Source organism: Magnolia sinica, chromosome 4 (assembly GCF_029962835.1).
Source record: "Magnolia sinica isolate HGM2019 chromosome 4, MsV1, whole genome shotgun sequence".
In the NCBI taxonomy this organism is placed as follows: domain Eukaryota; kingdom Viridiplantae; phylum Streptophyta; class Magnoliopsida; order Magnoliales; family Magnoliaceae; genus Magnolia; species Magnolia sinica.
This window is the reverse complement of record NC_080576.1, coordinates 66,180,572-66,208,285: the sequence shown is the minus strand read 5'-3', so window position 1 is coordinate 66,208,285 and position 27,714 is coordinate 66,180,572. Positions and strand designations below refer to the sequence as shown.

At 37.9% G+C, this 27,714-nt stretch overlaps 1 protein-coding gene and 1 long non-coding RNA gene across 4 annotated transcripts; both read left to right on the top strand.

Annotated features, from left to right (window-relative positions):
• Positions 1–1,983: 1,983 nt before the first annotated feature.
• On the top strand, positions 1,984–26,862 carry LOC131243182 (protein CHAPERONE-LIKE PROTEIN OF POR1, chloroplastic-like). Of its 3 annotated transcripts, XR_009169925.1 has the most exons (4): positions 1,984–2,445; positions 10,381–10,741; positions 13,614–14,214; positions 26,496–26,632. XR_009169925.1 is itself a non-coding variant. In XM_058242332.1 (3 exons), the coding sequence occupies exons 1-3, from the start codon at positions 2,092–2,094 to the stop codon at positions 26,340–26,342; spliced, it is 831 nt and encodes a 276-aa protein (XP_058098315.1). In that variant the 5' UTR covers positions 1,985–2,091; the 3' UTR covers positions 26,343–26,459. The 3 variants fall into 3 exon arrangements, 2 of the variants coding, with proteins under 2 accessions (XP_058098315.1, XP_058098314.1); XM_058242332.1 differs by lacking the exons at positions 13,614–14,214; positions 26,496–26,632 and adding an exon at positions 26,227–26,459 and having other exon boundaries at positions 1,985–2,445; XM_058242331.1 differs by lacking the exon at positions 13,614–14,214 and having other exon boundaries at positions 1,990–2,445; positions 26,496–26,862.
• Positions 17,279–25,481, top strand: LOC131243183 (uncharacterized). Its single transcript, XR_009169926.1, has 2 exons — positions 17,279–18,801; positions 18,847–25,481. It is a non-coding gene; the product is annotated as an uncharacterized LOC131243183 (long non-coding RNA).
• Positions 26,863–27,714: the final 852 nt, after the last annotated feature.

The window sequence follows — 27,714 nt, the reverse complement described above, 5'->3', positions numbered from 1 at the left end:
TCTGTGCAAAATTTCAGCAAGAACGGATCTTCCCAGACATGATGTACTTTAGTTTGAAAAAATCATGAAATTGCACATGGTGTAGGATATCACGGCTACGTGAGGAAGCTTGGCAAAGCTATAGAATAAAAGCTATATCCTAAAAGGGGGCGGGGGGTGATTAAGACCAAATAAATTTTTTGCCTTTTAAACAAATTATTGCTTAATATGCCATTTAAATCAAGTAAGGCAATCAACTCTAATGCTTCCAAGCCAATAAAGGGTCCAATCACATAGACTATAATAGATGTTCCAATCAAGCAACTAATCTATAAATGATAGTGTACACGTGTGTGTGGGATGTGCTAACTATTAAATCCTAACATTTATCTAATCATGTATACATGTAATTCATCACTCAATCACATAAGCATAATAAAATAAGTGTTCAAATGACAATCTGAAACACAAGCATGTATAGTTGTTCGGTTTCTCTACTTCACTCTTAGCAGACGTACTCAACCCATAAGTGTATCAGAATTCACTATCGGAGGTTTTAAGTTAATTTCACTTTAACCTTTACAGTCTTACACAAGGACCTACCATGTACTCACCTACGTCGGTGGCAAATGCAAGGACTTATATATACACCTAAGTCGGTGGCCTACATAATGACTTACCTAACGTACATTCCCACCGGAGGCTCCCATAAGAGACTTTAATTGGTTTTCTATTGGCTAACCAACAACTTCAGTTTTAGTCTAAGGATATATATTTACTCCAGGCAGAGGCTTCCACGAAGACTAACATGCACACACCTGTATCTGATGAATTTGACCCTACATAAAAGCTTAAGTTCCACACAAGAACATATCGAGTTTTGGTCATAAACTCTACTCTCAATCCTATATAATACAATAGAGTATGAACTTACTAAATGACACTTGTCGAATTGATTCCCTTTGATGTGTCGTGCTTTAGTTGCCTATTCAAAACTCTTGTACTTGAATTGTCTCCTTAATTATTCTCTCGATTGTTGATGCCGATGCTTCAGCTCCTGCAGTTGTTTGCGTTGCATATGAAATGACAATAAGGTGACTAAGGCAATCCCAAGTGCAGGACCGTGTTGTAGTAATAAACTGAGTAAGACTAAAATCGATCAATATGGAATTAGGTTGAGAACACAATTAGAACTTCTAAAAAAGTTTTGGATTACTCTAGTGATGTCGAAGGGTTAAAATAATAATAATAAAATACTAAGGATTCAAGAATCCACTTATAGTAATGACAATATCTAAATCATTGATTAAGTCTTATAACTCAATTAGAATCGAAATTCTATTACATCCAATCAGAAAATAATTCTATTAAACCAATTCTAATAATAAATACCAATAAAATATGAATTCAATTGAAGAATTGCATATCTTATATAAGAATCATCTTTAGTTTAAAGTCACTAATTCCACAACCCTAAGGTAATTCTGCTGGTGTACCTAACCATATATTCTAGGCATTCCTAGCTAGTAGCGACTCAAATTCAATAAGATATACCTTTTCAAGTCTACACTATATCCATCCAAAATCAAGACCAACCTACACGGGTGCTGATTTTGAGTGGAAGCGCGCCGCCAGCACAGGACCGGCGTTCACACTATCCCACAAGTGTCCACCAATCCAATACTTAGGCAATCAAATAACTGCTATTTTTGGTTAATGATACCTTTAACTGGGACACATTATCTGGACAGTTTTACTTGAAATGGTTGTATGCCATTTATGCAATTTCCTGAGTGGGCTAGCGGTCCAAATCCAACGCACAAGTGCGTCCTACCTAATTAATGAACAGTCCTAATTTTTGGACCAGTCCATCTATATGTTGGGGGCAACAAAAGGGCGGCTTCAAATACGCACACATGTGACAGGTGGGTACGTGTGGTCCTGCTGGGGCATATGATAATTACCCGAATAAATTCCGTTGCGTTCGCTGTCGCTGATGTTTGAAAGAAGCGATTGATATATGTTACAATCTTGAGGTAGAAAGAAAAGGGCCAAAAGGAGAGGTTGGAGAGAGAGAGAGCAGAGAAGAAAGCAATATCTGAAATTCCGAAAATGGCAGCCGCTCTCTCCATTAGACCCAACCATGACCTCCTCTATTGTAAGCCGTGGGGCGGAGCCAACCACTGCATCTGGCCGCATCGGTTGACGTCGATGATGTCAGGTGGGCAGTGGTGGAGGAGGAAGAAACAGAGATGTTGCTGGAGCGTCGTCCTGCTCCCCTCACGGCATAGATTAGCGAGCCCCTTGACTGCGTCGAGGGCGGACGACTCGGTGCCATCTGAGATGTCGGTGGAGAACGCCCTGAAGCTGCTGGGCGTCAGGGAGGGAGCGTCGTTCGACGATATCCTCCGTGCTAAGAATTTGATCCTCGCCTCTTGTGAGGACGACCCAGATGCTGTGGCGCAGGTTACTTATCCTACACCCCACCCCACTTTCCTGTTTCTTAATTTTCTTTCTCATTCTCTCTCTCTTGAAATGCACACACTAATGCAAAGCTCGAAAGGGGAAGCAAATAGATTAAAGAAAAGAAGAAAGAGATTGTGGGAAAGGACCCAATAATCCTCTAGCCAAATGCAAGACTTTGTGCAAGCTCAACTGCCCTCTAGTCTTAAACTAGAGACCAGCCCCCCAACTGCTGTAGAGAAAAATAATAGAATTTATAGAATTTTCATAAAAGGGAAAATCATTCAACTTGTCTTATTCCATAGGCCTAGGCCTTATTTATAATTAGTCCTTACAATCTGCAATAAAAAGTTATGGAATCTAAAAATAGAATTCCTAGCTAGCAAAGATCTCTAAAATAGGAAACAACCCAATAAGAAATCACTTAAATAAGAAATTACTTAAATAAGAAGAATCTAAGATTACTTCTTGCCTAATATACAGATATCAAAGAAAATTACCTAGTCTAGAGATTTAAAAGAAAATGAAAGTAAGGGCGGGCTAAAAAGGGAAAGCGAGCCTTTTCTTGTGCACACATGTGAGACCCATCCGAGTGATCATTAGACCATTGATTTGGTCTAGATCATCAATCACAACGATTTCAATGGGTGGATTCTTCAAATCTTGATCAATCAATTTGTGTGGCCATTTGGTTGCATCAATTCCACCCGGCTTTGAAAAAAAACCAATCCTCGAGTTTAAATGCCAGTCTTAATCCCTTGCGGAGGTCGTTGTTTGTAGTGCATATCCTTTACCTTCGTTGGTAGTTGATGGTGGAGACATTCACACCCGGGGGGCAGCTTGTGCATAATACAATATTGAAATATGCATTGTCTCTTCTTTCGCCTCTTGTTGGTCCTCCATATTATGGGCATTGATTGTGGCCCCTTCATCACAGTCATCTTTCAATTTGTGGGCTTTGATTGACATTGAGATGGCACTATGGTAATCATTAAACTGTCCATCTCTTCAATCATGCCCATACGTCCTTTACCGTATCATTTGATGGTTGATCATCCATTTTCACTGGCACTTCCTTCAATTGAATTATTGATCCATTAATAAGTGTATCCATGGATCCATTAAGTAAGCCAACAGTGGATTCCTCTTGAGCCACCAAACTTGCTTCAAATATGTCGTTCTTAGGAACTCCAAGGACAATGGATTGAAGTCCATAGCACTTTTCTTGTTCAATCAAGGGCTCGAAGCAAGCTCTCGCCACCTCCTTGAGTTCCTTGAATTCTTTTACAGTATCTTCTTTGAATACTCTAATCTCCTTCTTAACTTCCTGCAAATTTTCTTCACATGTCTCTTGAACATTCTTGGCCATCATTAATATTTTTGTGCAATGGGATGCTTTTGAGTAGCCAACATGTGGTTGTCGCCATTGAAAGGAATCTCTAGAAGACCCATATGAAGATGGGTGAGACTCGATACGATAGGAGTGATGAGAATAACGCAATAGATATGGACCGGTAGGAAAGTCTGGATGGGGATAATTATACAAGGTGTATGAACATTGTCCTATCCACGACATCTCCAAACAAGAAATGGGCTAAACTATAGGCTTGGATTCTAGATCTTAGGTTATGAGGGTCATGGGGTTTGTGATAGTTTTTTCTCTTTTTCTTTTTCTTTTTTGGTAAGGAAAGGAGAAAGGGAAAGAAATTGATGGGTTAGACAGGGATTAGGATATGGTAGGGCTAGAAGAGAATATAAGCATTTTTTTTTTTGGTATGGTTAAGGTTCGAAGGGTTTGGGAAAAAAAGGAAAATGTATGGTTTAGGGTTTGGTGATTTTGAGAAGAGAAAAAAAAAAAAAAAACTGGAAGACGAAGGATTGAGGAAGGGAAAAGATGAATATGTAGGAATAAGATGAGAAAATTACCTTCTTTAAGTTTCCTAAGAGTAGAACTTGCTCTGATACCAATTCAATTCAAACCCCGAAAGGGGATACAAATAGATCAAAGAAAAGAAGAAAGAGATTGTGGGAAGGGACCCAACAATCCTCTAGTCGAATGTTATAGATCACAAATGCAAGACTGTGAGCAAGCTCAATGGTCCTCTAGTCTGAAACTAGAGATCGCTTCCCCTCCTTTAATAACTACCGTATAGAAAAACAATAGAATTTTCATAAAAAAGAATATCATTCAACTTATCTTATATCATAGGCCTAAGCCTTATTTATAATCAGTCTTTACAATCTGTAATAAAAAGTATGGAACCAAAAAATAGAATTCCTAACTAGGAAAGATCTGAAAAATAGGAAACTACCTAAATAAGTAACCACTTAAATAGGAAATTACTTAAATAAGAATAATCTAAGATTACTTCTTGCCTAATATAAAGATATTAAAGGAAATTACCTAATGTAGAGATTTAAAAGAAAATGAAAGTAAGGACGGGCTAACGATGTAGGACACATGATTTAATGCTAGCATGCAATGTGGAGATTATGAAAGAGTCCATAAAGTAATTCAATTAACAAAAGATGCTAACCTGCCAATTAATTAAAAGTAAACAGTAGGAAATAAAATCTGATTTAACCTAAATCACATGCCTGTATGCTAAGAAATCACATAAATTAATTAAAACTAGGACCGATGAAAGGATAGAACTTCCAATTTAGCATAGGCACGTTTCACACTCAATGGACATATTTGTAAGTTTTATGATTAGGGTTAGGAAAGGGAAAATTTTGAAATTAGAAAAATTAGGGTTCATGGGAATTGAGGATTTTGGAATTAGGGTTTTTAGAAATTGGGGAAAATAGAAAATTGAAGATATAGGGTTTAGAAGGTTGTAATGGAAGGGAAAAGAGGAAGATAAGAGAAGAATAATAATACCCTTCGAAGAAGAAAGATGAAGGATGTAAGATGAAGAATACCTTGGGGAATCCACCACCAAACAAGGTATCCCAAATCGGATACGTATCGGTAACGGTGGTGTACCCGTTACGCGATACGAGGCTGTATCGGCCGTTCCCAGTTTTTGTACTTACGGGCCTTTAAAAAAAAAAAAAAAAAAAGGCGTACCTCTTTTCCTTTTTTTTTTTCTTCTTCTCTTTCTTCTTCTTCTTCTTCTTCTTCTTCTTCTTCTTCTTAGACAGCTGCGGCTGTGGCCTTCTTCCTCCTTTTCTTCTTCTTCTTCTTCCTCTCTCTCTCTCTCTCTCTCTCTCTCTCTCTCTTCTTTCCCTCTTTCCCTCTTTTTTCTTCTCTCTTCTTTCCCTTTTTTTCTTTTCAGTTCCCCCCCCCCCCCCTTTTTTTTTCAGGCATACCACGCACCAGCTAGCCGCTGGCTATAGGTACATGTCACGCTAAGACGAGTGCTGACACTCCTCGAACTCCGAGTTGTACGAACAGTTCAAAGGAGATCAAAGTTATATGGGCTCCACAATAATGTATTTATTACATCTACACCGTTCATCTATTTTCAGAGATCATTTTAGAGCACTATCCAAAAAATGAATTATATCCCAAGATCATCTGGACCACACCAAAAATAGCAGCGGAGACAATATTTTCACCGTTAAACAATTCGTAGGGCCCACGGTAACGTTTATTTTCCATCCAATCTGATCTGATCAGACTCGAGCGGGCGATGATGTATATATTTTATCCATGTCGTCCATCCATTTTGCCACGTCATTTTAAGTCAGGATCTAAAAAATTAATAATATCCAATTCTCAGGTGGACCACACCATAGGAAATAGGAAACAGTGGTTATAAAATGGTCACCATTAAAAATTTCTTAAGGTCCACTGTAATGTTTATTTTCAATCTAACCTATTAATTGGGTCACACTGACGTGGATGAAGAGAAAACACACATGTCAGCTTGATCTAAAACTTTTGTAGCCCCCAATAAATTTTTAATAGTGAACGTTTAATTATTGTTGTTTCTTATGGTGTTGTCCACCTGAGCTTTAGATGTGCCTCATTTTTGGGCTCATGCTCTAAAATTATTTGGCAAAATGAATGGATGGTGTGGATATAGCACATTCATCACGGGTGGGGCCCAAAAAATTTTGACACATGTGCTGCACTATACAATTCGAGTCCCGCCTAATCTGAGCCTTAAAAAATTGTACACGAGACATATATTAACTTAAAATTTAGCAATTAAATTATGGACTGCTAGTGCTAACTCACAATGCCAAAATCAAATTGTTTGAATAGTTTTAATTGTTAATTTGTGGACTTTTATTTTTTAAAATAGGGCCTTTTGATTTTTTTTCATGATTCACTATCTAATAAATGACCACCAATTCATAAGTGGGATAATGACAATAAATTGCATGAATTTGAGGCTGATTTAGTGCATAGATTGGTCCTCCAAGTCAGCCCCAAATTGGCAACGCCATCTACCTGAATTTAATTTCATTTTTTTAAAGAACTATTGGGAGAAATGATATCAAGTTGTTAAGTATATAAATTAGATATTTAGAAAATTAAATATATGAATTTTGTAGTCAAATTCAGGTTATCTGGTTCATAAATTCATCAGATAGTCTGATACAACTTCTCACCAAAGAGTGGACCGTTACACCACCATAAACATGTTCCAATTTATAAATGAATGCATATTTGGAATGCTTAGAATATTCCGGATTTAATCCATATTTTTTCATATTTTTTTTGGCAAAAAAAAATTTTGCGCCGTTACGGGCCGTTACGCCCTTATATCGCCGTTACGCCCCCGTATCCGTATCGGTTTCGAAGGGCACCATTACGCCAACCGATACCGATACGGGACACCTTGCTACTAAACAAGCTTCTACCCTTCCACAATTTAATTGGAAGGGAGGGGTTTTTTTTTTCAAAAAAACCCTAGAAAACAATAAGGAAAATTCCTTCACACAAGAGAGCTTCTCTCTTATTTTTTCTTCTCAAATCTCCACCATCAAATAACTCCTAAAAATAACAAATAACATAAAGAAAGTAAGATCAGAGTCTAAGGGGCCCAAATCTAAAAGATCTGGTGGTCCAATGGCCTGATCGACAAGATCCAACGGTCGGATCGACACGAAATAGAAATTCTATGACTGAAATGATCTCCTAAGTAGCCCGCATGCGTCATCCCCAAGGTGGGGTCTTCCTGATGCACGTCCAATGAATGTGGGGTCTTCAAAATGGCCTGGTGGGCCCCATCTGGAACTCGTCTCCCATCCACAAAGAAATCTGCGCCGATGTGGGTGGTCATCTTCGTATCTGGTACACTCGAGTAGGTTTTCTGATGTTCCCATCAGAAAGTGAGTCTTTCTTGTACACACATGTGAGACCCATCCGAGTAATCATTAGACCATTGATTTGGTCTAGATCATCAATCACAACAATTTCAATGAGTGGATTCTTTAAATCTTGATCAATCTGTTTGTGTGGTCATTTGGTTCCATCAATTCCATCTGACTTTGAAAAAGAACTCATCTTGAGTTTAAATGCTACTCTCAATCTCTTGCGAAGATTCTTGTTTGTAGTGCATATCCTTTAGCTTTGTTGGTAGTTGATGGTGGAGACAGTCACGCTTGACGGGCAGCTTGTGCAAAATATAATATTGAAATACACGTCTCTTCTTTCACTTCTTGTTGGTCCTCCATATTCTGGGCATTGATTATGGCCCCTTCATAATTATCGGCTTTCAAGCGGGGGAGGATTGATCCAGGCTGATCTGGGCCACGATCCATAGGCCAGGCCCATTAAACTCATGCCCAACAATTGGCCCATTAATAAGAAGCCCAAGCCTCCTATTTAGGTAGCTAGCCTATTGAGGTAGTTAGCTAGTGAAATCAATTAGCTAGCTATGAATAATCCATTGCATAAAAATTTTTAATGCATTCTTATCTTTCATATTTGTAAGAAGTCATTAATTGTCAATGACATGATGTGTTTTCCTTATATGTACGTTTCAAAAGCCTATATAAGGACCTGATATGAGTAATATGAAGGCACATTTGAATTGAATCAAATCTCTTGAATTGTTTTCTTCTATTTGTTTATGTCTCGCGCTTAAGATTGAAGATGCCTACGCTTGGACGGAATTTTCCCATCAGCCGGCTGCGTCATTAGGAAGGTCAAGTTCAATGTTAGGGACTAGATCTCCATTGTGGAGGAGGCAAGATCCTCCTCCCTTCTGTTCTTTTTGGTTTAGTTGTTTATTTCGGTTGTATTCTTTGCCCCACTTTGCTTTTTGGCTTGGTGGCTCAAAAAAAAAAAAAAATAAATAAATCAACCCATCCATCTTGGAGGTAATGGAATCAACTATCTTAGATATTAATGATGAAGCCATATTTAATATCAAATAATTGCAAATTTTCTAAATATCAAGACGCCCCCACCCACACATAAAAATAAAAAAGGCACCAATCCATGTAGCTCCAAATCAAACCACCAAAGAGGACTTGGGGATCTTACGACTAAATTCACCAGATATCAGCAAATCTTAATAAGTTTCAAAAAGAAAAACAAATCTCAAATAGCTAATTGCTTGCCGCAAAAGAATCGCTATACATTGGGACGAAAAGAACCCAAACCTAAAAACTATTCAAATGAAAATAATCCAACAAACCCTAACTGCCACAAACCAGCAGACACTAACTTATTCTCTCATTTATTGTAACCAAAAGAGATACAATGTTGTGTATGCAAAAAGAATAAAGAAATAAATAAATGACTAACTTACCCTTAGGAGGTCTATTGATGATGCTACTCCATATTGCTCTAGAAACTATACAAATAAGTGCTAGATGAGTAAGACAATCAGATTGGAAGCGTGCTTCAGATGAGTTAATATGTGGATATGAGGAAAATAAGCTACCACTCTAAACCGAGAAAATGATTGAGGATTACAATTACAAGGTGCATCTCAAAATGTTGCTCAAGCTTTGAATTGTCTTAGTTCCGAATAGTTTTCTTATCATGTCGATTTAAATACAGTGAGCATATACACGCATACATCTTAGTCTAAGTAATGCCCTTACCAGCTATCTGGATTTATACCGTTTCATTTGCTCTATGGCTGTCTTAGTCTGGCTTGGGAACATTTTTGGGATTCTGCCCAAGTTTTTTAATCTTCAGGTAAATCTTCAACTGAATATTGTAGTGAAATTTTTCTACATCGATAGCTCAACTACATGAATTTAGAAGCTACGACTGAAAATGAATTTTAAATTCCACACAAACTATATCAATAAAGAAAATCCACACACACACACACACAAAAAAAAAGTAGAAGAAGAAGTATTAATTTCCAAATAGTGGGAATTGGTGACGACTTTGTACGGGCAATGTTCATTGGAGATTCTGATTCCGAAGATTCCATTGAGCCCACATATTAACACGATTGAGAAAAGTTCTTTTGGATTTGACTATGGGACAAATCTGTCTCTTGATTAGCAGCTAGAAGAGGGTTTGTGTCTTGTTAACAATAAAGAACATACAGGCTGGAAGTTTCCTAGACACATGTAGGTATTAGTAGGTTTTCTTCTATTGTTCCTTGGAGTTCTGTACCTTCATTTGCATCTCTTTTGCCATCCTGATTTGCATCCATATTTTACTTTTCTATCCCATTTGTTAAGGTAGATAATTCACAATATCTCTTAAATGATATGGTTAATGAATGTCATTTGAAACATGTCTCTCATTTCTTTTCCATTGCATTACATTTTGCATTCATCCTCACTTTAATCATACATACACATACTAATATCCAGTTGTTTCCTGTAAGGTTTGATTTCAATTTTTATGTAACTAGATGTCCGTGATCGTCACTAAGACTATTGGGTGTATAACTTGTTTAGCTGTATATTTTTGTTAATTAAGTGTTAGAAATTGAGGTGGTGTCCTTCAATTTTATTTCCGTTTTTGTCATCCTATCCAAGAATACTATGGGTGTTGTGTTTCAGGTTGAGGCTGCATATGACATGTTGCTTATGCAGAGCTTAACACAGCGCAGGGCAGGAAAAGTCGTGAGTAGCAGCATCCGTTATGCTGATGTAAAACCTGCAAGTAGTCCTGGAACTAGTGCAATGCCTCAGTGGCTACAGACCACGGTTAAGAATGCACCCGTTTCAGTTGAATCGCCGTCAACTAGCAACTTGGGTTTACAAGCTGGGGTTCACGGAGCATTGATGGTTCTCACATTTGTCAATGGAGCATCCTCATCTTCAAATCAGCTTTATTCCGGTGCTAACGTTCCTGGACTAATCTTGGCTACTAGCTTTGGAGCTTCATTATACTTTTTGTCCAAGAAGAACATTAGCCTAGGTAAGGAGACATGACAATTTTTTACTTTGTTTATTTCGGTTAATTATCCTTCAGTTTTCTTGGACTTAAAAAGGAATTAATGTCTGATGACATCATGAAATCTGATTCAAAATTTGGATATAGAAACCATATGAATTTGTTGTAGAGGGACTAGATTGCCCCATGTTTGGCAGGTTTCTTTTGGTTTGATCGATGGTCCATGTTCAATGGTAATCAGATTACCACAAAGAGTTTTACTCTTGTAAATCAGTCAACAGCTCAAAAATATTCATGGGGCTAAAGAAACAAATATTTATAATTATTGCTCACTTTTCTAGCTATAGGAGATTGTGTGCACAGTGGTCAAAGTATTGGTATCATTACATGTATCGAAGACTGGGGATATGGAAACATGACATTGCCGGTGTTATTGCTAATAACTGGAAAAATATCATTGACTAAGGGAAACATTGGGAAAAAGGTAGAAGAATTTTCAGGAGATGTTAAAAGATACATGTTTATACATTTAGGCTACATAATAAGTATTCATTCAATAGATGCGTAAATCATGTGCTGTTGGAAAAAATCCAGTGCAATTATTACCAAAATGAGTTTATATCATTCAAATACCTTACCTTTGCAAGTAATAAAATACAAAATAAAAAGGAGTGGTTGAAATCAGCTAAATAACAAGTTCCCCAAAAATCCCTACAAAAAACAATGAAAAATTCGAATTTTGGGATTTTTTTGGAGAATTTCTTGTGAATTTCCGGGTGCCTTCCTATTATTGGTGATAATGTCATTGGTATCACTAACGATATCCCGGTATCACCAATACCAGGGAAAATATATACTAGGCTCGAGTGAGAATGTCAACAATACTGATACATCACCAAATATCGCCGATACTATTGAAAATATTGATGATATGTGGAAATTATCTATTTAATTGGAGTTTTGGTATCGTTGACCCGACAATACTGGATATTATTCACGATACGATTGATAGTGTCCCCGATAATTGGAACACCACATGTGTATGTGTACGTGCATACTTGTATTTTGTGTTTTAACTATCGATATCAATGCATGTATTGTACCCTTGGGACAAACATATTAGCATAACATGGTAAATATCACTTGTCTCGAGGAATGTATCACTCTCTAAGGAAACATTGGAAAAATGTTTTTCAATGAAACTTCATATGTTAAAAGAGACATGATTACATGCTTAAAACTCAAAACTTTATAAAAAACCAAGTATGCATAATAAGTTTCCTCTGTATAAGGTCCTAAACTATATGTTGTCTTAAGTGGTGCAATTATGTCCAAAATGAGTTCATATAATTCATGAATGATACAAGTACTAGAAACAAGGTGTTCCGTAACGGTAACGGTGGCCGTAACGGTCACCACAGTTACCTTTATGATATGGGGCATAACGGCTATTATGGCCTCGTAACGGCCGTTATTGTCTCTCTTTTTTAATTTTTTTTATTTATTCAAAAAACTCTCGAAAAACCTGTATCTACCTGTAATGTTGATTAAAAAGTATGAAAAACCTATATATGTCCATACTATACCATTACGGGGCTATTATGGCCTTTATAGGGGAAGTAATGCCTCGTTAACGGCAATTACGGGTCATTTTTTTTCATAACGGTTGTTATGACCCCGTAACGTGTAACAGTTGCCACCGTTACCTTTACGTAACGGCCTTTACGGCCCCGTAATGACCTTTACGGCACACCATGACTAGAAAAGAAACTATACATCCAAAAACAAAGAAAAAACTCCTTTGCTTCACACCCACAAAAGTAACAAGGCGGCTCAAAGTTGTCATCTGTCTCCACTAGGGCAGCCGTAGTACTACTGCTCTGCTTATCAGCAACACTCTGTCCAAGACATGCTAGAATGATACAGACTCATGTACTCTCTCACAAAGCTCTGGTACTCGTCATTTTTTGAACATGTTCAGTATGCTCATCAGTGGGTACTGCATAATCATGATAAGTTTGTGGCTGTTGTGGCTCTGCACCTTCATATGCACTGGGTATATATGAATATCCTCAATATATTTGCCAATGATAATGTCTGATATCTCTGTATGTATCCGTAGGCATACTACTGCCCATGTTCATAGCCAAATGGCTATGAATGTGTCATAGCCACTAGAGTCGCTTGTCCCAAATTCACATGCTCCATATCAACACATCGACCGTATTAATTAGTTACAATAAAAATGTACTATAATGCATTTTGTAAAAAAAGTAATTTTAAAATAAATTTTATTGACTTTTTATAAATTAAAAAAAAAAAAATTGAAAAAACAAAAAGAGAGGGCGATATGTAGATCGATAGACACATACATTAGCCAAATTTGGTCGACCAGCATATTTTTTAAAATGAATATTTAATTATTTTCACTATTAATTTTTTATTTTTTTTGGAAAGTTCCAGAAATTTTCGCCAATTCTTAAATCGCCCTACAAGCAGTTTCATATAATTTTTTTGATAGCCTACTTCCAATTTAAGTGGGTGAAAATAGAACATCTTTCAACTTCCCAAATTTGAAAATTGGCGTGTAAAATCCAATATTTTGCATCCAAAACATGCATAAAAATGGATTAAAAACTTATTTCTACCAAATCTAAACAAAAGAATCAATTATAAACAATTGGAAAAAAAAAAAAACTCATCAAATGGGTTTTGACTTGTTTCCGCTCTTGGATTACAATTTCTCCACCTAAAGCTTTGCTATTATTATTATTTTCCGCATAATCGAAAGGAGTTGCCTTAATCCTCAGATGAAGAGATTCCCCCAAAAATTTCTCCAAAAAATCCACGAGAAAATAAACTTTTTTATTTTTTAGTTTCTTTTTAATTTTTTCAGGTTTTTCACCTCCAGGCACTGCCTCAATGTCATTGATACATATCCAGATGATATCTCGAAATATCATAAGAAATGCCATCCTATTGCTTCCACTCCAGAAGAAACTAGGAAGTGAGCAGAGGAAAATATTTGAATTTTTTTGTTGGGCTTCACTTTGATTTTGAGCTTCAACAGTCCAAGATGGGGATGAGGAATCTTTATTCTACATGGAATCAGTGTATAACTATGTCAGAGGAGAAGCCAATCATTGTTAATTCCAATATGCGGAGTTCTGTGCTACCAAAGAAATCTACTCTTGTTTTGGGTCCAAACCATCTCAAGGTGGAATCACTGGAGACAGTCACGCTCCTTTACTAGATACATTGGTAAGGATAAACTCCTTCGTGCACATCGCAGCCATTGTGACACATTTGTTGGTGTTGTTGGATTTTCCATCCTCATTTACATCCCAAACCTAAAGATGTTACTAACAATGTTGAGACTGAGGGTGAACTAGCTTGTAATGTGCTAGATTGTCAGGATCAGATTATCAGTGACCTTTGCCAAGAGCTGGCAAATCTTCATGCATCTTATTCGCCCGATACATCAAGCAAGCAGTCAGGTATTTCTTTTAATCATGCATTCGAATCCCAATCCAATCCTTTCACCTCTCGGATTATTGACTTCGTTGCCACAGATGATATGACCTGTAAAGAAAGTAACTTTCTTTCCTATTCTACGTCCTTGAGTCACATAAAACTCATAGAAGGATCCTTTTCCAAAAAGCTTCCGGGAAAGAAACCTATTGGCTCGCATCATCTTTAGTTACCTTCTGTTATTCATGTCCCTTCCTTTTCATCTAACTTGCCATATGTGAGTCTTATTAAGCAATTAGATTGTCGTATCACATTCTTTCCAATCTAATTGTGTTTTACTGGATCTACAAACCATGAAGGATTGGTGGTGGACATGAAAAGCTTATGGGTTGCAACTATTTTATGCTTGTGTATCTCTATTGCATTTGTTTTCAAATCCCGTCATTGTAATAAAGGGTGGTCTAGTTCTGGCATGCTTAGATCATGAATTGTTTAAGTGTCTTATGTTGTTATTTCTAGATAAATTTTCAAATGATGTTGATTTTTAGTGACATGTATGCCAACTTTCCAAACATTGTAGAAACACTTTTTCTCCAAGTAATCATAAAATGTCACACTGTTTGATTTGGTTCCCTTTGATGTATGGGGTCTAACTCCGTGGTTTCCACTTTCTAGTATGTATACTTTGTTTCATTTATTGATGAGACTCTAGGCGTGCTTGGATATATTTGACGAAGATTCGGAATGAAGTGTGATATGGTGTGAATATGCTCAATAAAATGATTATCCCACAGTTTGATGTCAAAATAAAAGTTTTTCAATCAGAAATTGTGAAGGAATCTTTGTGTTCATGGCATAGAATTCCAATGCTCTTGTTCATATCATATTCCAGGCAAAATGATATAGCTGAGCGATAAACCGTCGCTTGTATGTTATTCAGTGTTCCTCCCAAAAACATTTGAATGTGTGCTTTTGTTAAGATATTGGGTTTATCGTAAGTCCAATTGGGGCCTCAATCAATGAAATGCATTTTCTTAAGCTAAGCTCATAGTTAGAAGGGATATAAGTGTTATTCTTCCTGTGAATAGTAAGAGGTGTGTCTTTAAGGATTTTACTTTCTTAAAAAATGTGCTTTATATCTACTCACAAACAACAACAATGGTCCCTCTATGTAAAGATGCTCTCTCTCCCAGTCATCAAGGATCCTCCTAGTCCATTTCAGGCCTTTTTTGGGTCTTTGTGGAAATTGTTGAAGGTGTAGATTCCCAAAAAGCTTATGGATCTACCTTCAAAGTTGCTTGACCACTATTAATCATCAGACCCAGTTCATTCGTCTTCTCAATTACTCTTCATAAGCTAAACGTTCATGTCAAGGTATTCCGTATCGGTAATGGTGGCCGTAACGATCACTACCATTACCGATACGAGTATCGGCCGATATGGGGGTGTAATGACCGTTATGACCCCACAACAGTTGAAAATGTTCTTTTATCCAAAAAATTCTGAGAAAATATTGAGAAAATCCAGAATAATGTAAATATTCCAAATATGTATTCATTTTTTGTTTTGAACATGTTTATGGTAGTGTAATGGTTCACTCTTTGGTGAGAGTGTTGTATCGCGCTGTCTATTGAATTTGTGAATATGATTATATGTATCTAATGTTTTCACATCACAATCAAGTATTAGAACTAGAAATCAAAAGGGAAAAAAAAAAAAAAAAAAAGGCATAAATACTACAGTCAATTTTTTGAAAAAAAGGCCATCGGAGCGTCTATTCGCTCAAATCACTTTAATCTACAATTTTAATCTTAAAAACTATAGTAAGAGTGATCGTAATTTGTTGTAAAATGATCTAGTAGAGTTTTTGGAATGAGAAAAGTGAAAAAATGAGGAGAAAATTGAATTTAAACAGAAAAAAAAAAAAAAAAAGGTGGCTGGTTTTCGACTATTACGGGGGTAACGGTCGTTATGCCTCGTAACGGCCTTTCTGGCCATCGTAATTGCCGATATGGTCCCAAAAAACCAACTGCCCCGTTTCACCCCCGTATCGTGTAACGGTCATGACCCTTTTTTTTTTTTTTTTTGGAGACACAGGGTGTCCCCACCTCATTTTTGAAGTAAGACTAATCCCTGCGGATACACGCAATCACCCACAACCACATGTATTGGGTAAAGCCGAGGGGAATCGAACTCTCACCCTATACGTATTAGCCTTTATGGGCGTATCGTAACGGAAACGAAACACCTTGGTTCATGTACGTCTCCGGTGATAAGTAATTTTGTATCTTATCATCTATCTCATCGGCTTTCAAAGCCTTCTTCTTTCTTTTTCTTTTTTTTTTTTCCTTTCCTCTATCTGTCCCTACTAGAGTTGCAAATGCCTAGGGTGATCCTTGTTAGAAAGCTACTACGATGGAAGAAATGGTTGCTCTTGAAAAATAGGGAACGCAGGACGTGGTTGAAGTGTCCAGGTAACACTGGTCTGTATTCAAGAGGAGTTACCATCATTTGGACCCATTCCAATTTGGTTATTGTAGATCTGAATTGTCTGATGCTGTTGCAACAAGGTTATGGAGATAGTACTCAAAAGAAGGTTAATTTCCTCACAAGTAGTTACCAATGTTAACAGCACATTAATGGAAAGAACATCGACACTCTGACAGAGTTTCATCGATTCTAATGCACACAACAACCTCTCTAGACCAATGTTTTAAATAGCTTACTCTATTTTGCGTGTAGCTTAGGTTAAATAGCATAGCCTAGCCTCTGCACTACACAGCTCATGAAAATCTCTTGAGTTGCATGTAGCATATGCTACACACTACATAACATAGCATATGCTACTCACTACGTAGTCTCCGACACACACTACGGAGCTTACACTGCATGTTATTTCTCACTAATACAGTAAAAGCAATTAATGTTTTCAATGATTTGTTACATTTTGCTATTTTCACTAAAAATTGGTAGATGTTTTCAATTATTTTGATAAAAGTATATGAGTAAGTGTTAAATCAGTCATACTGTTATATATATATATATATATATTCCTTTCCTATTTTTCATATTATTTTAATTTAAAAAAATCAGGAGTAGCATGTAACTTGTGTTGTACGCCATGTAGCTTATGCTTCACACTTCGAAGGGGTGAATGCTACACTATGCACTATTTAAAACACTGCTCTACACATGCATACTTATACCTCAATCTGAATTATCTAAATCATGGAGCCTAGTATAGATGGAGCATAACCCCATTTTGAATTTGGAGTGTTGACTATTTATCATGTTAACCATCCAGCCTGATGATTGCTAATCAAGCTATTAGGAATTTAGGATCATCCCTTAATTGTAAACTTTTGTACAATGGTTCATTCATGCTAGGCTCCATGGTTTGAATGATTGAGATTTGTATCCATGTATACCACTGTTGACATCGATTTCGGTTGGTATTCATGTTCATGGACATTCACATTTATCTCCATATACATTCATAGACATTGCGACATCCACACAAAATAGGGATCGTTCGAAAAAGAAAAATCCACAAGAAAGAGGGAAGTGGGCATATAGTTGGAAGGATTTTATTAACCTTTTATTAATCTGAGTTCTTATTATATTTTTAAGCTATGGCATAACACAAGCCCTTAATTAAATTACATAGAATAACCCTTGATTCGAAGGCAATAATAATAAATAAATGTGATGATTGCGATGCAAATGCATGATGCATACAATCTAAGGGTGAGCGACTGAGTGTAGCCCTCATGCCCAGGGCATAGCTCAAGCAGATCACAAAACGGTTGTGATCGATTGATCAGTGCTCTGTGCCGTCTCACACAATGAGATGAATAGTGCAAGCACACCATATTGCCAATGCTTTCTCTCTAATATAGAGTCTGTGATGTCATTGATACAAGGTGGACTGAGGAAAGACCGTAGAACTAGTGTGGTTTTGCGTATATATCTCCGAAACAGAGAGCATTTAGCTATTTCTATGATGGAGCACGCATCATGGCATAGAGAAAGGCAGGCAACCCAGGTTGTTACATAGCAAGAGGGTAGTATGGACAATGCATAACACCAACAATGTACCCAAGGTATCAAGGCTGAGAGAGAGAGAATCACATAGTGGTCCAGGTACTCGTGAGAGTCATTACGGTTTGATCACAATATGAGCTGGCATGAGCTCAAGTCAAACAATAAATGTTAATCATGCACGATGAACTTAATAAGGTTAGCCCTAATAGCATGGAGCATTCTACCAAAAGCCCTATAACCTGTTGGGTTGCCATGTTGTCCCTTGTGGAGCTGAGTAGGCTGGGGCCGATCAGTCCTGTGAAGATGTCACAAGCTCAATTCAGGAGGGTGCCAATTCCATGACAGACCCAAGATATACTTAAATATGATGCCAATGTACATTAGAATATGAGGATTCAGAATCTGATGGTGCCATGATAGAAGAGTGCATAGCACCAAGCTATGGATGAGCAATCATGCAGAAGGCGCGGGTCATGATGTTCAACCGTAAAATAGGTGCAAAACACAGTCATGCAATTCCAAGGGTAACATTGGGTGCGGATAGTTAGAGGTTCGTAGAGCATAGAAAGGTAACATTGGGTGCGGATAGTTAGAGGTTCGTAGAGCATAGAAAGCAAAAGTGCAGATCAAACTTAGTCTGCAATGGAGTCCCATAGCCAAACAACTCACAGCCAATTCTAGAAGACACCGGGCGCGGGCCAATAAGTGGCCTAAAGATGGCTTGTAGAATAATAGAGGGCGCAAACTAGAATGGCAGAGGAAGGGACCCTTCTTGCACTACCCACTTTGGACATTTGCTTGACAAAATATAGCCATCCGACACCCTAGGGCCATCCACCAGGCACAACCAACATTGAAATTGTTTTGGTTGCCACCTGCAGAATAATCCATGAGGCACTAGAATGGGCTAAAATACATTGTTGGCACCATCTTATCAATTTCTTTAAAGCGCAGAGGGAATGGCTCCATGGGGATTTCCCCTTTTTATGAAGGTGTGAGCACACTTTTACCTTCAAAGGTTCAATATCTTTTGGGGATTCTCAAAGAGTGCTCTCAAGAAGAGTTCGAGAATCAAAGAGTTTACGTGTTCAAAATGAACCAGCCTTCGAAGTATTGGTTGTTGGTCGGGGATACGGAAGCAATGTGGATATCGCCGATAACTGGAAATGCCGGGAAACATTGGGAAAACATGGGGAAATGGTGGAATTTTTTAGTAAAACTTCAGGAGATGCTAAAATACACATATTGGCATATTTAGGAATAAAAATTTGAAAAACGAATGCATACATAATTAGTTTCCATTTAATGGGGAACTAAAAGCATGTGTTGTTGTAAGAAATCAGTCCAACCATCCCATTTATCCATCCAACCATCCAACCTTCCATCCAAACATACATCAATATTTCATAACATCGACAACATAGGTCACTTCAAATCATCGATAATTGGAAAGGAAAAGAAAGATCGTGGTCTCGATATCGCTCATGTTGCGATAAGTATATTATCGTCAACAAAATTGAACATCGCATAAAACCATGCACCCGTAAAAAAATTGAAATGAAAATCTTTTTAAAAAACAAAATTTTGGCAATATTATCGAAATATCACCAATATACCGGTGATACAAGTGACACCTAAAATTTACACAGTCGAAAACATTGGTGATACATCGGTGATATTGATACGTTGGCTATACAAGCGACACCTAGAATTTTACACAGTAAAAAATATTGGCGATATAGATACATTGGCGATACATTATCGATACCTTGAATTTCTAATACTACCAGTATTATTGATATCTCTACTAGTGTTATCGGTATCGCCGAGCTGGATAATATCGGGGATATTTCAAACGATGAAATGAACCTTTGAAGAGGTATTTATAGGTGATGCTGGATGGTTTTGGTCAAATAAGGGAACACTCAGGTGACAATTGTCTCGCACTATCAGATTGAGCGTTCACATGGCCTGCTCTCATTGGTTGTCAACAACTCACTTGGGTGGGTGGCAAGTCCATGCTGTGTCACGGGGCCTATTGTCTCAAAGTCTCTGCGCCTTCTTCCCAAAAGGCCTCATTCCTTCCCCGTGCCTTCCACCGTTCTGTGGGTGCATCCGTTTGTACCTTCCACTGTTTAGGTGGCGCGGGAGCCTAACACATTAGCTTGCACCTTCTACTATTCAGAAGGCATGGCCCACACTTGTAAGATTTCTATCCTTTTCAATTCTTCACCTCTCTTTTTATGCTCCAACAGCCATGTGTGCATTGGGTGTATGCATGCACAACTATCGTCATATTCCAAAAGCACGTAGAAAATCTTTTTTCAGTATGTTCTATTTCTGCTTTTGAGAATGAGGATGTTAGATACTTTGGTAGGGTATAGATACCCATATGCATGCACATGTACACTGTAGGCGTGGCATACCTCATTTTGGCAACATTTAGATGCTAGAATGGTCCAATGCTAACCCCCAGCCCAACTATTGCATGCAAGCCCCAGAGGGTGAGCAAGAAAGTAGGGTCATGGTGTAGTTATTAGGCATACCACAAAGTACAAAGCATCAAAGGACCACACATGAGGGTCATGTTCAGTTAGTTGGCCAATGGCAAGGGCTGCCTTGATGCATGATGATCAACACCACTTCATGACATCACAGTCACACCCCACGCTACACCTTAGCATAACTATTGCACACTACCCATTAAACAGGAATTTGTGAACAAAGTCCAATGAACCCTCTAGGCATAGATACCACCATTGGACAAGTCGAAAGGACATGCTTAAGTAGTTGCCTGTAGGGAATAAGAGGTAGCCAACTGATAAATATTTTACGAAACACCACTAGCATGCTAACACAAGCCCACACTTTACCATTTGTGTTTTCCAGAAAGGGAAATTTACAAACAGTTAAGCTTCTGGCATGGAATGCTAGACAAGCTAGCTAGGCTTGATTGGCCAATCTATAGGGAATGGGATTTCCAAATTTCTTTACTCCGGGGAAATCTAACTGCAACTGACACGTGGGGAAAAAATGACATGCGGGAAAATTATCCATGACGTGGATGTTCATTGAGTGGTTCCATCATGATTATCTGCAAACTTTGTGGATTGGGTGGATTGGACAATCCTGTACATGTACTGAGGAATGTGTTTCCTTCAATTTGTTTATCAACAATACTATTGTACCATCCATTTTGTAGGGTCGTGAATCTGTCAGTTATGATCGCCAGGTCAGTGAGATTTTTTCCCCTATGGTTAATTATGGAACCCAAGTATGAGTGGTTCAGATCATGAATCACTATTCGAGCCACAAATCCAGTTTTTGCAGGAATTCAAAATAAGGAGCCCTGTGCCTAATGCCCTATCAAATCTTGTGAAGTCTCAATTGAGTCTTTTGGTCAAATCGAACTGGGCCTACCATTAATCAAGTTGGGCTTTTGGGCATTAAACAATGAGTTGATGTGACGGACATCTACCAATCGCCACCCCATCCTCCTGAGCATAACAGACGTCCCATATACAGTGAATGCATAAGTTCATAACACACGTTGTCACAAGAGGTTCTTGTAGAGAAAAAGTTTCTTGGACATTGGTGAATTAGCTTTTGTTAGGCCTGCAACTTGGAGAGATGCAGAGAACCTTTGCACTCAGTTAGGGCAGTGAATTATGAGAAACACTGAATCATCATCATCATTATCATCATTGTTTTTTTTCTTCTTTCTTTTCAAAAGAAATCATCGTCATCATCATCAAGCCTTATCTGAACTAATTGGGGTTGACTACATGAATCCTTTCCCGTCATTCCATTCTATCAAGGGCCGTTATTTCAGTTAGACCATAGGTCATCAAGTCTTTACTGACTACCTCCACCCACATCTTTTTGGGCATTCCCCTTGCCCTTTCAAAGACTTCAACTTGTAGGAACTCACTCCTAACTGGTGAAGTTCTTGGTCTCCGTTGCACATGACCAGACCATCTAAGTATATTTTCCCTTGTCTTTTTACCTATTGGTGGTACTCCTGAGTTCGAATGCATTTATTTCTAGTTCTATCCTTATGTCTTGCTGCTCATCCATCTCAACATCCTCATTTCAGCTACACTCATCTTATGGTCATGTTTCTTATTTGCCCAACATTGTTCAGATTCATGTTGAAAGTTTTCACATAAGTTTAATGCCAGCTGCAAACCTGACGCAACCCTCCTCCTTTGTCCAGGCCGGGGACTGGCAATGAGAGCATAAACCTCCCTCAAACGCAATTTAATAGACTACTACATAGGTTGATTACAATCAAGCGGGATCTAATAGTCTATTACATATGTTGATTACAGTCAACGAGTTGTGAGAAATACTGAATGGGGGTTACTAATTGATTAAGGCTGATTAGTGGAGATTGACAATCTGTCACAAGTAATAAGTGGATCTTTAATGATATCAAAGCCTCAATGGAGGCACCAAGAATCATAGACTCCATAAGTGGCCAATGGAGGCACTAAGAATCATAGACTCCATAAGTGGCTTCTATCAAGGAGTTCGGTGGGATTCCCATTTTGGAGAGGGAGAATTGCAATTTGGTCCTCAGTAGGGATCCAGTTACCATCCATTGAACAGAAGGTTGGAAGAATCCACCATGGTAATTGCGAACCAAAGGCTCCATAATTAAGTGGGATTTTACCATACAGATCCATGCTATTCCTACTTGAAAGATGTAGAGAACTTGGAATAAAGTCCTCGAAGGTGATTTGGTTACTACCATTCTTGAAGTGGTGGGAGCTTGATTGCACCGGCTCATTCATTGGAAACCTGGGGTTCTTAGGAGTAGGTGGAGTTGTTTGGGGCAACAGTCGAAAGATTTGGATAACATTCTCCAGTCCAGTAGGGTGGGGGGTAAGGAGATGAAGTGGAAGCATGAGGGGCTTAGAATTTTCTTGGAAGAGTAATTGGTCTAATTTGTCTTGAACAATGTGGTTGGACAAAGAGAATAGACTTGGCTACTTTGAAACTTACATTCATATTGAACGAACATGATCTATCTTTTCGATTAAATATATCATTTAAGCACATAGGAAGAGATGCCAATGATTCTGGTATGCGCTCATGTAACCATTCTATAATGTAGTGATCTTCTTATAGGTTTGATAATTGAAGTTTTAAATCTTCTCTTTGGATTAGGATTTTGAATATCCATGTTGTATTGGCCGACGAAGCCATATAAGATCCATATCAGCCAGTATGATTCACAATTCAGGGTTGAAACGGGTCCTCGCAAAAAGTCGGTGGGGTATCAGCCAGTATGAGACATATAGGATACGTTAAGGCACAAGCATATCAATGTCACAGTCGATATAACCATAAAGCCAATCTTTCATTTTTCACATTTCTGCTATTTTTTCCTCTTTTTTTTTTTTTTTTTTTGTTCCAAGGATGGAGGAAGCCTGGAAACTCATTTCGACTAGATCTAAGGCATATTTTGGAGATCAAAACAAGATTTGAGCAGGACTCAACAAATTGAAGCAGCTGACCAGTTTTTGGAAAATCAGGAAAGGGTGTGAACTATCACCTTTTTCTTTTAAATATATTTCAACATAGCGGGCCCTAATCCACCAAAACATGTTTGATTTGTGTTCAATTAGGGTCTATTTGGTTGATTCTCCAAAATATCATGTTTGTACATTTGATTTACGGATCTTTCTTTAACAAAATCTTTGTTATCAGCTCAAAAAATAAAATAAAATAAAATAAAATAAATCATTACCGTGCTTGGGATTTTTTATTTTCATTATCAAAGATTACTGCTTTCAAAGTGGTCCATTATCTTGGGTAAGGGCTATATGTACTATTTATCTTTTCCAAATAGAGAAGACGTGATGGCAAAAATCAAAAGATCTTCTCTTCGAAAAGTCATGCCGAGTCAATATTGTTTGCATCCATTTCCTGAAAACATTGTGAGAACAGAAATACCATGTAAGGCCATGTGATAGCAGGTTGTACACATGGGCTTAGGTGGGATGGAATGGCATTTGGTCCCATGCAAATTCCATCCGGCGTTTGGAGTTGACAGGAAGGATTGAGATTAGGTGGGATGGAATTGCATTTGGTTCAATGCAGGATTTCGGTTGGATTTTGAAATCCACTACATCTGTGGGTTCCACATTGATGCATGTGTTTTATACACGTTCTCCATCCATATGCGCCCTTCACACATGACATTCGAGTTGTATACGTGTACAAGTGACCAACATTAGTTGTGAATCTGGTTCGTTGATTACAATTTCATGGTCTGCCAAACACGTGTTTTCCTTAATACTGTGGTTTTCCAAAGGAAGAATTTGATCCCAAACATGGGATTGGATGATCAAAATACCATGGTATTTCCAGACACACAATCATTGTGCAATAATGGTGTTAATCCCATCTAATGCAATTCCATACTATTTAATCCTTGCATTAACCTTGTACCTATGAATCATCCTTTGGACTCGCGCACCTGTTCCTGCTTCTTAACAATGCATACTTGCTGACAGTTTGAAACATACACTTCTCGCATCCGGATATGTTGTCACTTCATGCTTCATGCGACCATAATTCTCTAGACAGTTATGCTGTTTTAGACCTTTTTTTTTTTTTTTTGGAACATGGTATTTGTGCCAATAAAAAAGGTGCTGGGACATTATATAGTACAAGTGCTTCCAACAGCTAATCTGCTTTTACGAATAATGCAGGTCTCATTCTCCTGCTATTCAGACATTCATTATAAGCAAATGGAACAAGCTAGAATTTCTAAATTTGAAAGGGGAACTTTTTGCATGAATCTAGAGAATAGCAAATTGAATATATTTCCATGTTGTCATTCCATCATTGTGTTCTTTTGGCTACCAGAGGATGGTTCTGTTGCATGATGGTGGGAAAATGTTAAGATAACAAAACAACTAAAAGCGGTAGATCAAAAAAGAAAGTACCGTAGTTCTGTTAAGCATTCATGCACCCTACATGCTGTGAGGCATGAGCATGTGCTGGACATTCATATGCATCTAGTGGGCCCTACCATGTGGATGGCTTGGTCCGAAATGCCAATCAACTTATCAAGTGAGCCATATGTGCATTTAATGTGGATGGATATAAAAACATGATTGATATTGCTGATACTAGGAAATATATCTTTTGACTGAGGAAAAGCATTGGAGAAACACTGGGAAAGAAACTTCGGGAGATGCTAAAGTACACACATTTGCATATTTAGGATTTTTTTAAAATTTTTATTTAAAAAAAACATGAAAGTAAGTTTCTTTGTAATGGCTTCTAAAAGCATATAATGTTGACTCGGGGAAGCATTGGAGAAACATGGGAAAAATGGTAAAAATTTTCAATGATACTTTAGGAGATGCTAATTACACATATTCGCATATTTTAGAATTAAATAATAGCAAAAAATATGCATATTTGTATATTTATGAATCAAATAATAAGTTTCCTTTAATGGGGGCTTAAAAGCGCTTGTCATTAACTCGAGGAAACATTGGGGAACATGGGAAAATGGAGGATCCATCCATCCATGTATGCTCATACATAAATACAAACACACATAATTGATCCACCCACCCATCCATGGATGCATACATACATACGATGACAAATACATATATACAAATAAACACATGCATGATCCATCCATCCATCCATTCATCCATGTGTCGCCCGCACTAACATGCATTTCATCATACAAGCATGCACCCATAAAAGCATTCAAATAGATTTTATTTATTTATTTATTTATTTATTTATTTTGTAATAAACATATTTTTTGGCAATTTCAATATATTGGTGATATTATCGAAATATTGCCGATACATTGGCGATACAAGCAACACCTGGAATTTCTGATACTACCAATGTTATCGGTATCACCAAGCTGGAGATGCAGATAATACCGGGGATACTCAGAACAATGGGTGTGGCCCACCTTATATGCGTTAATGGACTAACTTTTAAACCAGGTCTAGGGTATGGCCAACCTGGTGTGCGGCTTGAATGTCTCTCACACATGCCAGGTTGGTGTGTGAGGCTGCACATAGAGGTGCTTGAGAAAGGTGAGTGGGCCATGCTTCGTTAAGAATGTGCGTTTCCTTAAAGTTGCGCACCAAAGGAGATGTCATTGGCTGTATTTTTGCTGCGTGCTTCTAAAGAGCTCCATCTATATCAGTTTTTAGAGCCATCAGGCTTTTAATCTATGTTTTAACTGCTTGGCCATGGTTTTTTTTTTCAGGAAAGGCAACACTCATAACAGTGGGTGGCCTTGTTGTTGGGGCAGTGGTGGGATCAGCAGTTGAGAATTGGTTGCAGGTAGACATAGTCCCATTGATGGGCATACATTCACCGGCTGTAATAGTAAGTGAATTTATTATCATCTCACAGTTGTTGGTCTCACTGTATCTAAAGTAGGTCCACAGAAGGAGCAGTAACCAGTTATTACCAGTAACTGCAATAGCTGTATTTATTTATTTATTTTTTAAACTGGTCAATGTAATATTCAGCACGATCACACCTGATACGGTTTATGTTTCAATGTACAAAGAATGTATCAGATTTTGTAATAATTTGCCGATTGCTCTAAAACGACAATGAATGTTGTACATTTTCGTGTCATTTTGTTTCAAAATTCTAAAAGAATCAGTCAATAACATTGGTTGTAACATGGAGAACTTTACCACCCAGAAGATCCACACTCTTGGGTCCCAGTCGAGGTTTAGAGGCCCAGATCCTATCCGGTACAGGACCGTATGTTCTAAAACTTGCTGACTCTGCTAGAAACTTGGCTGAATCAACTTGCTGAGTCACTGGGAAACTTAGTACTTGGTGTGACTTAGCCTGGATGTGGAGAAACTCATCGAGTGGATTCAATGTGATTCAGACTCCAAGCGAGTCAACCGTCTTATGACAGGTGGGATTCTATTAAAAAAAAAAATGTTTGGAGTTAGATTCGACCCGATCTTAACCAGGCAAGGCAATGCCCATAACTAAACGGTATTTGCTGTGTTGTTGCTTCCCTCACAATTTTTTTTTTTTTTTTTAATCAACACTCCTAATACTTTCAATAAAAATAAAAATAAAATAAAATAAAATAAAAAACGAGTTGAGTTGGGTTGAGTCTTCGAGTCAACCTGACCCAGCTGACACTGAGATGCAAAAGAAAATATTGTTTGCAAGTAGTGGGAATCATCAAAATGTGAACATGCCCTGGCTCATAAGGAACACTGGTCCCCTTCATTGGTTGTGGGGTGGGTAATGGGCTGGGTGGACTCGTGGTTCAACTGCCCCAACTCACTTCTATTTAGGTATGGGTCATGCTATATGGGCAGTGGATCAGGCTTGGACTAGAAATTAATGCCCATTTAATTAAATGGGCTGGATTTGGGTTGAAGCTTAGGTTGTCAATGGGCTGATCCAGTGATCCAGATGACCCACGCGATCCAACTCAATATAGT

What these genes read in the sequence shown, in the direction of transcription:
- LOC131243182 (XM_058242331.1), top strand. Translation starts at nt 2,092, where the DNA reads ATGGCAGCCGCTCTCTCCATTAGACCCAACCATGACCTCCTCTATTGT. An exon ending in ACCCAGATGCTGTGGCGCAG is followed by an intron (nt 2,446 to 10,380) that starts GTTACTTATCCT and finishes GTTGTGTTTCAG; the next exon opens with GTTGAGGCTGCATATGACAT. An exon ending in CAAGAAGAACATTAGCCTAG is followed by an intron (nt 10,742 to 26,495) that starts GTAAGGAGACAT and finishes TTTTTTTTTCAG; the next exon opens with GAAAGGCAACACTCATAACA.